Here is an 11284-nt window from a genome sequence, read left to right on the forward strand (position 1 = left end):
ACAAACTGAACCAAATCTCTTCTCAAAATTCAATCGCCGAGCCAACATTTTCATCACCAAAATAAAGATAAAGGGGGAGATAGGGTCTCCCTGCCGAAGACCTCTGTGGCTAGCAAAAGAATCCTCTTCTCTACCATTTATAAGAACCCCAAAAGATGGGAGGTGGCACAAGTCATCACTCCATCGATCCATTCTTTGGAAAAATTTAGTCTCACCAAAGTAGTTCTAATAAAATCCCACTCTACCCTATGATAAGCTTTCTTTAAATCTAATTTCAACAAGAGAGAACTTTCCTTACTTTTGTTTATACTATGTACCAACCCATGAACATAGAGGATTTGACTTTGAACAAATCACTTTGGCAGAAAGGGCCCTTGCTCTACCCCAATAATACAACACATCAGCTCTATGTCACAGTGGTACGCCACAATTGGTGGAGTACCTGTACCAGTATGCTGGTACGGCAATACCGGTATGACGGTAAGGCCTGGTATGTTTGGATCTGGTTCCAGGTTGGAACTAGATCCAAACTATATCATAACCTAAAAAGTAAAAAGAAAGTGGCTTGATCTTTTTTTTTTCTTTTTTTGACTTAAGAGATTATCTATGGATTCATGGGAGGAAGTGATGATATCATTTGTTTTTTTTTTTTAATTTTTTAATTAAAAATATATAATAATATATAATATTCACCGTACCGCCATGTCAAGATTTACAAAAACACCGTACCATTGCCCCGTACCCCCGTATCCATACCAGCACCCGCACCCATACCATTGTGACATAGGATCGGCTTCATCATTCTAAAGACCATAACCTTAGTTTTATTCTTACACATATTATTACATTAAGCAATGGGGCACATATTCCTAATGCCTTGGCTAAGTGGAACTTCAGAATAAGAGAGATGTGAGTCTTATTCACAATTGATACCAACTTTCCAGTTTTAAAGAAATCAGCAATAGCAAGGTAGATATCCTCACCTACCAATGGACAGAAATTTTTATAAAACTCAATGCCATATTCATCAAGACCAAGGGATTTACCATTAAACGTACTTTGGACAGCTGGCCATACTTCAGTCCTGCACAAAAGCTGCAAAAGAAGAGCATTATCCTCAATAGAGACAAGTGGACCTGCAATATAATCTGCCATATCCTTAGACAATATAGCAAACATATTCAAAAAGTAATCTCTACAAACTACAAACATGGAAGCAGGGTCCACACAACGTTGTCATGCCATTCCAGCGCAACAATTTTATTACATTGTCGTTTATTAACAACATAATCGTGAAAGAAAGAGGAGTTCTTATCCCCATCTTTCAGCCATCCAGTTCTGCAATTTGTTTCCAAGATGCTTCTTCCTCCAATAGACAAAAATCCAACTCTTCACGAAGGATTAACTCGTATTGGACATCATAAGGAACACGCTAAGCATAAGCTGATTGAAGTCTGTTCAATTCACGCAGGACGGCCGAGCTTGTCCGATTAAAATCAGCAAAAACTGATTTGTTCCATGCTGCCAATATTTTCCGAGCAGCTCCTAACTTCCCTAAAACCCTTATCATTGGGCATCCACGAACAGGAATTCTCCATCCTTCTACTACTGCATAACAGCTTTCTCCAGCTAACACGTTTGAAATTTAAATTCCTTTCCCCGCCATTTGAGAAGCATCTCTCTCCACAAAGAGACTACAAGAGCACTATGATCAGAAACTGCTTTAGGGAGAATTTTGAGAGAGAACCACCAATCTCTTATTTGCCACCAAATATTATTTAAAAGAGACCAATCTAAGCGAGATTGCACATTGTGAATCCGTTACGGAACTTTCAAAGATTCTTCCACAACTAAAGAGTCGCCTGGACATCATTGGCTCATTACGAGGGTCCTGAGAATCTACACCAACTATAAAAGAACCTATACTCAGAAAGGAGAAACGTAGGTTACGAATTTCCTTTCATAAATTCTTCAATCCCCCTCACTATAAAAGAGAAATCCATGTTTCGAATGGAAGAATCCCCTACAAAACATCCAATGGCCGCCCAACGAAATGGGGCCTTCATTTCCTCAAGAATTTCTGATGAAACCCAAATCCGTGGGCGACCATTAATCATTGAAACTTGGAGAGGATCACCCTCAAGATGACGTTCTACCGGAGCAGCCTTCAGCAACACAGCCCATGAGATGACCCTCCCTTCCACGGTTTACCCGGGAGAGATCTAAACCTCCGCTCGAGGGCTCTCCCCTTTCTTCCGTCGGGTTACAAAGTTTTATTTATTGCGGTAGATTCTTAATCTGAACATGGAACCCACATTTAGAACTAGAAGGGTACGGAACTTTGAAAGTATTATCCATTTCTGCTTTTGAGAATTCTGCTTTTTAAAGTTGGGTTCATCACGTCTACATTTTTTAAATAATCTAAAGCAACTTACAATTTCTCTGTATAATTTAAAAGGGGAGCAGACAATACTATCAACGCACAATTCATTTTTCTATATGTACCCTTTCGGAGTTGTATTTACTTTTGGATGACTTTCAAGACCATCAACCTTACCCTTTAATTTAAAAGCGATAAGCTCAACAGCCGTATTTTTGGGTGGTTCTTATCTTTAATGAAGACTTGTTAGATTCCTCCAGCAGATAGTGCTAGAAGATCATGCCATAACATCCCGTGTCAATATATATATATATATATATATATATATATATATATATATATATATATATATATATATATATATATATATAAAGTTTAATAATTTCGGATTATTTGGTTAAAAACCTTTTTCTTAATGATTTTCCGTAAAACAATTATGCAAATGTGGATGTGTGTTCAAAAACATACAAATCGACATCAAAATCGTGTTCTTAATGATCTCTAGAAGACAAAAAAACTCTTAGGCTGTTGAGAGAACTTATCTAAACATATAAAATGACACTTTTTATAGATTCAATGTAATGATCAGCACATTCATAAGTGGGTAGTATAGAAACTCGGTGAAAATTATTGGAAGGCGTCAATGGAAGAACAGGACAAGTAATTTTAAGAATATCAAAAAATTAAATGTGCATTTTGTTATAGTTAAGTTTTCAGGTACATTTTTATTTAGAATGTGAATTGTCGTTCAAACACTACAATTGCAGATGGTAATTTTTAATAGAATATTTGTCCCACCTTATAACTTTCCACTACGATCATTTTACAGTATATTCATAGGGAAAAAGAGGGATGCAAAGGAAAACCTTGGACAGTTCTGCCACTTTGTTGTCTTAGCTTTCCCCTAGTGTTCTCGCCGTAACACCCCTTAGAAACAATTGCAGGGGCTTTAATGAATATTAAAAGTTAATTTTATAAGCAGCTTAAACTTGAGTATCTTTCAAGTTGAGGAGAAAAAAAGCAAAGAGCAATTTAATACAGTATTTTTCATTGTTCTGCAGAAATTTAAAAGAAGGGATTGTAAGAGGGAGAATGAGGGAAACAATAACAAGAATAATTTTGAAATTATATGAAAGTGAGAGCTGTTATAAGTTAAGAATTCACAACAATGTTGTAAAATTATGTATCCGTTGCTCAAGCATACCGGCTCATATCGCCTTGCTTCCAATTATTCTAACTTAAATAATAATTCAAAATGATACAAATTGATTTAAAAAATAAAAATCTCGCATCTGCAAGGCGCCTCCAACACTGAGTGATATTGCTAACCCATACCGAGACAACTGAAATAGAAGGTTGTTTGGCAGTCAAAGCTCCTTCTACCCGTACATGGTTCTTTTTGGCTGTGACAACTGAGAATGGACTCCTGACTACAGAAGTCAGAAAAATGGTAGTAGGAGTAGTAGTGGTAATGTCTTTTAATGAGGTCCAGAATCTTTATCTGACTATAGATATGGCAAAAGTTTGGAATTGTATTAGCTAATTAATGTATTCTCTGCCGAAACCACAAGTTTGCCTTTGTCATGTTCAATCTGGATGGCAATGCGGTTAAACCTGGTTTGTTTCATTGTTGTTGTCCCTCATGTACGACAGTTTGTTACTTGGTCCTGTTCTGCTTAGGGGGGACTACTCTCACAATAGGACTGATTAGATGGAGACGACGTGTAAGAAGAAGCTTAAGAAGGCCACCTGAATGTTCTTTTCCAAGAACTCCACATTTTTTGGCTGCAGAAATAGCATCCACTTGCAAACTTTAACCCTACCAATGACTTAAATTATCTCGAAATTGGAACATTAACACCTAAAAACTGGAAGAGACATCATGCTATAATATTTCATGAATCTATTCAAATTTTAGTGCACATTCATGGTAACTAATGAACTGCTACTGTCAACAATGAAAACAGTTTGTTACTCATCAAACAAGTTATGAACCCAATTTTTAAAGCACTCAATCTTTAAAACAGATTCTACAATCGTAACACATTCGTTACCCTCGCCGAACAGCCCTCTATAGGATAGGATGAGGCATTCCCAGGAACAAGCTATTAGTCCCCTTCGAGCCCTTTCTTTTCGGTTGTACTTATTCAACTTTTTTGTATCAATAAAGGTTGATGACATATTTCCTCCTTTTCTGATCAACAAAGGTTGGGAGCCTTCCTCAGCAGGTTTGCTGCGGGACTCTACTAATAAAATAATCTTGGAAATTTTCCCAATTGTTAAAACAAAATCCATAAACGAGGCTTCAGAGATAAGGCGTAGAGCCCACTAAACTGATTTTATCTTTGCTTCAGATATGTACTGTACATGGCTAATTTTTTCAATAGTGCTCGGTTTTCATCCATCACAAAAAAACAGGATGATGAAAATTCTCGAGATACATTTACAAGTGCAGAACCATCCCAACGTAATAGTAGACCCAAACTGATACATTTACAAGTGCAGCACCATCCCCACGTAATGGCAGACCCAGACTGATGTATTGGTGCCCGGCATTTATTTTGAGAGCAACCCCACCAGAATTTTACAGCATGTTAAAACATCTAAGTGGTTCACTTGACCCACAAGCCTCCTTGCAGTTAACCTGGCCCCTCCAATCCCCACAAATCCAATAGGCTAACCTGACTCCAGCTGGACTGATCGTACTCAGCTCAGCCAGGAACCCACGTCGAATCCTTTTCAGAAACCAGTTTCCTGGACTTACGGCCATTTCGTTCATGGCGGGGTGAAGCTTACTGGGAGATTAGTATCTTCCTCCTAACTCATTTACTTCTATTTCAGTCTTCTGATCTGCCATGGGTTCACCAGACCCTGGCCAAAACAACCCAACAGCCTTAAGAATGTCCAGGAGTTCTCAGGCCAAAAACACCAGAGTTCGACAGTTTTACCAATTCAAGAGAGAGAGTCAACGAAATACTTAACACCAGATTTTGGAAACTAGACTGTGCCGTTCCTATGCCATCTTTCTCCATCAAACAGACCTAAGACCACCGGAACCACTGACCATCAGAAACCTTCTCTTGGTTGTCTGTTCTTCGCAAATTTCTGCAACATCCTTTACTTTCTTGATGAGCTCCTCCAAACCATTCACACCAAAGCTCTGGTAGTTCAGTGACTTCTTGTACCTCTGCTCGTATAGTGCTTCAAAACTGCCCACCAGTATCCGGCAAGAATAGCTGACAAGAAGCTCTTGCAGTTCCTCCTTGAACCGATCCAGACAGGCATCTGCAACTGCTTTTATTGTAGAACCAACATTACCGACAGGGATCTCTAGGTTCCTATCATCTTGTCCGCTCCCCCTTTCATCATCTGTTGATTCATCGGAGTAACAGCCCATGTTCTGAAATCCAGCACATAATAGCTCGTTCCCGTCGCAGCTGATGTTCTCTTCTCGTAAAATTCCTTTACCTTTTCTCTCCCTTCTTGAAGAACCTGCAGAAGGATTCAAAAATCTTTGGCTTCTTTCAGCAGATGAACCAAGTGTTACAAACTTTCGGTTTCCCTTCCCCTCCACAGTCACAGCATCAGCCATTTTCTTAAGAAGATCCACAAGCTTACAAGAACCATACTCAGAGACATATAATGGCCGGCCAAACATTTTTTGATATTCAGACGGCAAGCGGACCAGCTGCAAGCTGCCAGCTGATAACTCGAGCAGCTTCACAATTTGGCCCTTCAGACCCTGAATATCACCTGGCTGCACCCAATGATCATGCTGCAATTCATTCAGGTCACTTGAAGCAGCCATGGGCATGTCATTTAGGACTGGGGGCAAACTCTGCGACCTTGAACCAGAACATTGTGGCAAACTGATAGCATTGCTGCTGTATTCAGACAATGAATGTGCAGCCCTTATAACATCTCTTGAAACATGACAAGATGCATCAAGATAGTACACTTGGCTGAAGTTTGACCTCATTGTGCATCCACTATTTGGTAAACCCTGATAGATGATCGACTCATCTTCTATTTGAGAATCAGGGTTCTCAGTCAAATGAGAAGGTAAGGCATGAAGGACATCTGCCCCATACACTGTATGGGACTTTGCAGGCATAAAGCCTTCCCCTCTGGCCACACTTGGCCAATCCCAGACAAATCTGCCTGCACTGCTCAAAGCAGAGGACACACTAACCTTAGCTGGGATGGCAAGGACGATTGTGTATCCACGTTGGCCTAATATGTGCAAAGCTGGAGCAAAATCAACATCACCTGAAATCAACAAAATTGATGATGGAGGAGGATTGTCAAGAGCAAACAGAAACATGTCCACCAATATAGCCTTATCAGCAGCATCCTTTCGGCCATTAGGAACATCAACAAGTTTCACACCAGTTCTTTGGCAACCTTCTCTGAGTCGCCTGGGAAAAGCATTGAAATCACCATAGGCAGAGAAGTGAGTTACAGCTCCATTGACCACAGGGTGCAACCTTAATGCCATTCTGATGTTTCCAGCAACATCTTCTGGACGCACATCATTAGGAACAGGGCAGTTCTCAATATCCCAAAGAATGGCAACAGGCCCCTGAGGAACCTTGCTTTGCTGATTGTTTGCAATAGACGGTGCCATATTAAAGTCTGCAATTTGGGAAAGACTGGGGCTCGAGCAATCAGGACAGGAAACCAAGGATGAACTGGCAGCTGAAGTCATTAGTGCTCCAACCTGAACTTCTATTAGGTCAGGCAAACAGAAAACTGAATCAGGATTGCATTGGAGGAAAGCCACAAGAAAAAGGTCAATCAATATAAACAGTAAAGATGGAAGGTAGGATTTTTTTGCAACAGGTACAGAAGTGTATAATAATTATCATGCATGCAGCGATAAACAGAGTTTTAAACGGCAAGGTTTTTCTCGAGTATACAGCGAGCTTGAAAAAAAAAAGGGAAAAAATATGATAAAGTTTTAGAATTTTAAAAAACTAAAAATAAGAGAAAAATAAAATAAGTGAAAAACTAATAACACAAACATCTAAAGATAAACAGATTTGCAACAAATAAAAAATAGAAAATGAAAAAAAAATTGTTTGACATTAAAAAACTGAAAAAAGTGAAAAAAAACTGGAAAAAACGTGAAAAAAACACTTTTTTTAACTTTTTTTTTCAAAAAAACGCATTTTTTAAGGTTTTAAACAGACAGTTAATTTATCTCATTTTTTCGCATTTTTTTCGAAAAAAATGTGTTTTCTGCGACTATGATTAACAGATAGAGATATTTAAGTGTGTCCTAGTGGCTGATGAAAACCACTGACTCGATAACAATGAAGAAAACAAACCTCAAACATGCCGACTATACTTTCTTGAAACAAATAAACTGCAATTTGGATTCTGAATGAAAGCGGACCTATATGGCGCTAAAATACTGAGGCCACCTTTTTCAAGCTCTTTATGCTCATTTCTCTGTAGTTAATGCATCTGCTCATGCTCAATGCTGATTCCTCATTGTCAGCAACAAGACTTGTTATAGTTGGAACGGAGGTTAAAAATGGATCTACGTGCATATATTTGTCCTCATAATATTTCTTAATCAAATGGATCCTTAAACCCCAGCATTCGTCTTTCAGTTTTGGTTTTGAGATAGTAGAAACCACATCAAAATCTACCTCTGCCAAACTTGTTGGTTGAATGCTAGAGCTTATAAATAGACCAAGTGCTAAACTCTTAAAACATGCCAAACTTAAAACAAGAAGTGCATCAAGACATTAACTAGTTGACTTGAACAGATTTTCTCTATGGGGGCATCTGATTAAGGACCCATGTTAAACCCATGGTTATGTCAAACTCCTGAATTCCAAACCATGGATTTAACATCCCCAATACCAAAATCTGTAGTCAGAGGGGGGAAGGTCTGACTTTAGATCCATGGATTAAAGAAGCAGGGAGGAATATGATCCACCATCTTTCAAAGAAGGGACCCATGATTCCCCTTGAAAACCCTGTATCCGAGATCTGGATCCCAAATAGCTTCTTATCTCAGATCAGGGACATCCAAATGCCCAAGAGTGATAATTCATTCATGTCCCAACACAGAGGAATGCTGAAGACATTTTCTTGATCCTCGCAAAGCCAGCTTCCTTTGTCTCAATGTCTTTTCTCATCTCCTCCCCAGCAGATGAAAATTGACGTATCTGACCATATAAAATCCACACAAACTTTCCGGAGTATAAGATTCATCGGCACTTAGTCTAACATTATTTAAAAAAACAGTAAATTAGGCTGGTCTACAGGTTCAAATTAGCGTACTATTCTACTAGCTCTGGGTTGAAAAAGGCAGATTATACAATTTCACCTTCTGGCTTTTCTTAGGAACCTCAGCAAGGTATAAGTTCATTGCTTATCAATGCTTGTTGCACTCAGAACTATGCTATTGAAAAACTATTTATCATCAAAATAATTTTTCCAAAAAGGTACAGGCCACTTTCTTTTCTCATCAATGTCTCTTGCATTGACAACCATGCTATTGAAAAGCAATTATTATCAAAGTAATCCTACCACAAATTTAGATATATCTTTCAGGATAGCCTAGTGTGATAGCCCTAATAGGACAACAACCACGCCTGTGAGCTTAATTTGCACGCAAGCATTAATATTTATAACAATTAATTTCTGTAAATTGTTCCCCAGCAATGTATCTAGTGAAAAATGGCGTTACTAATGTTAAACCATTCGTTGCAATTCAATGGGTTTGCTGTGAGACCAAGAGTGATGGACAGCACCAAAAGCTTTCAAAATGATCATTCCAGGCCAGAGCCCGGAAAAGAAAAAAAATGCACTTCAAGATTCCGTTTGAATATTATCCCTTCAAAAGCATCATAAATTGCAAAAAAAATATCAAAAGAACAACATGAGAATCTGACCTCAATCAGGTGGCAAGACTAACATTCTTCTCATGTCTAACTAACATTAGTATTAGGGGTTAGTCTAGCTCCTATAAAGCTATGCAGATCTTGATATCATATCAGTTGTGATGTTCAACTGGAGATGCAAAATCTTCGTGTGCACCTGTAGTTGTGACGAGTACACCAAGGAGAGAATAGACTTAATCCTCACCAAAAAAACACTTCGATGAAAAATCCCCTTGGCCGTGGATACTGTTGTTGTGCATGGATGATATGGGAGTGCTGCCTGTGAGTCACGACCAAAATCTCGTAATGGATGAACGTGAAAGGCAGGTGGTACCACAGGTTCTCAGTCATCTTCTCAAAAGCAACAACCATTCAGCTAAATAAACTGGTCACTCAAACATTTCGTCGACTAAAGCCAGAGAGAACGCATACACACCAGCGAGAAAGATATATGTTGGATACAAAAGACTCATCCTCAATCTTATATGCACCTCGCTTACCAACTCGTTATACCAAATAACTAAATCCAATCAGACGTCACACCAACGGTGCGTCAATGAGATCGAAAGAATATATCCAAGCCATAAAACCCCAAAATTTTTTGTAACCAAAAAATAAAGGCCCTTCCATAATCTCCTTACTGAAAAAAGAAAGGAAACCCAAAATCCAGTACAGCAAGCAGAACAACATCATTTAAGGAAAAGAAAGAAGGCGACGCTCCTCAACAAGAATATATCCAAGTCCAAGGAGAAAAAGAGAAAGAGATAATTTCTTCAATTGACATGCCCAGTTCGATTAAAAAGACAATCAGATCAAGTATGTCCGACACAACGTACAAATGAAATCCATCAGAGTACGTGTGTGCGTGCGCGCGTGCGCGTGTGTATGAAAGAAAGAGAGAGAGAGCTCACGGATCAAAGTTCGGATCCTCAGTGTCGACGAAAGCTTCGATTGTTAGTGAAAAGAACAGAGGAGGAGAGGAAAGAAAGAACAGGAGGAGGATAGCAAAGAACCAGAAGCAAACCCTAGAAGCTTACAGAGAGAAGGGGTTGAGGAAAGAGAGAGAGAAAGGAGAAAGGCGTGTAAAATTTTTATTTTATTTTATTTTGGGTGGGAGGCGTTTCTCCGGGTCGACCCAAAGAATGACCAAGACGAAGGGATACGCAGCTGGTCAAAGAGTCCGGATCAAGCAGGAGGTGCGATCGGATTCGAATCTTGATCCTAGCTGACCCGATACAAATAGCCCCATTTCCGACGATGGTTCGGGGCAGATATGCGGTCTACCTGGCCATAGAGGGTGTCAAATGCACCTTGGATCTGGAATTTTATCCAGCTTCAGATATCCAAAATGCAGATTGAATCTAAATTACAATTCCAATAGATGTTTATCAATATCATGCGTGAGTGAGATATATTTCGAAAAAGCTGAATTCCCTTCTTTTTTTTTTTGGTTTATGGAATCCAAGGTCCCTACTTAAGAAAATCCTTACAGCCCAGCCAACTGGAGCCCTTCACTTGGTTAACCTCAATAGAGCTCTCCAAGGTCACAACCCACCTATATCACACAGATACTGGTACGATACGGTACGGGTATAGAGATACAGCAATTTTCAAATTTTTAAGGTACGTGGATACAGCTAATTTTATATTATCAAAAAATGATAAAATAAAAAAAAACAAAGAGAACGTTGCTTTTCCCATACAAATCGTGGGCTGTTATTGCTTCTAAGTTCTAATATTGCTTTTGCTTCTACGTTCTAATATTGCTCTTCTCATAGAAATCATGGACTCTTATTGCATAAAATCAAACATAAAATCAAACAGAAAACCCACTTACAAAAAGAACCTCCAAGGAGAACCCAAAAACCTTCCGACCACTCATTCATGCAATTTTATGCAATAACATACAAAAATCACTCATTCATGCAAAGAGAACACAAAAACGTGGAAAAAAACCACCAAATAGAACATCCCCAAATCTAAGAACAGAAAAAAAACTCACTTA

The 11284-nt window shown here is 38.8% G+C and overlaps 1 protein-coding gene across 2 annotated transcripts; it reads right to left on the reverse strand.

The window, feature by feature from the left end:
- Window positions 1-4684: 4684 nt before the first annotated feature.
- LOC116257729 (uncharacterized) lies at window positions 4685-10362 on the reverse strand. 2 transcript variants are annotated; one of them, XM_031634694.2, is made up of 2 exons: window positions 10191-10362; window positions 4685-7100 (listed from the first exon to the last, which is right to left on the reverse strand). In XM_031634694.2, exon 2 carries the CDS (start codon window positions 7086-7088, stop codon window positions 5412-5414), a length of 1677 nt encoding a protein of 558 aa, XP_031490554.1. In that variant the 5' UTR covers window positions 7089-7100; window positions 10191-10362; the 3' UTR covers window positions 4685-5411. The 2 variants fall into 2 exon arrangements, with proteins under 2 accessions (XP_031490554.1, XP_031490553.1); XM_031634693.2 differs by having other exon boundaries at window positions 4685-7108.
- Between the last annotated feature and the right edge of the window lie 922 nt (window positions 10363-11284).

Source organism: Nymphaea colorata, chromosome 7 (assembly GCF_008831285.2).
Source record: "Nymphaea colorata isolate Beijing-Zhang1983 chromosome 7, ASM883128v2, whole genome shotgun sequence".
Classification (NCBI taxonomy): Eukaryota; Viridiplantae; Streptophyta; class Magnoliopsida; order Nymphaeales; family Nymphaeaceae; genus Nymphaea; species Nymphaea colorata.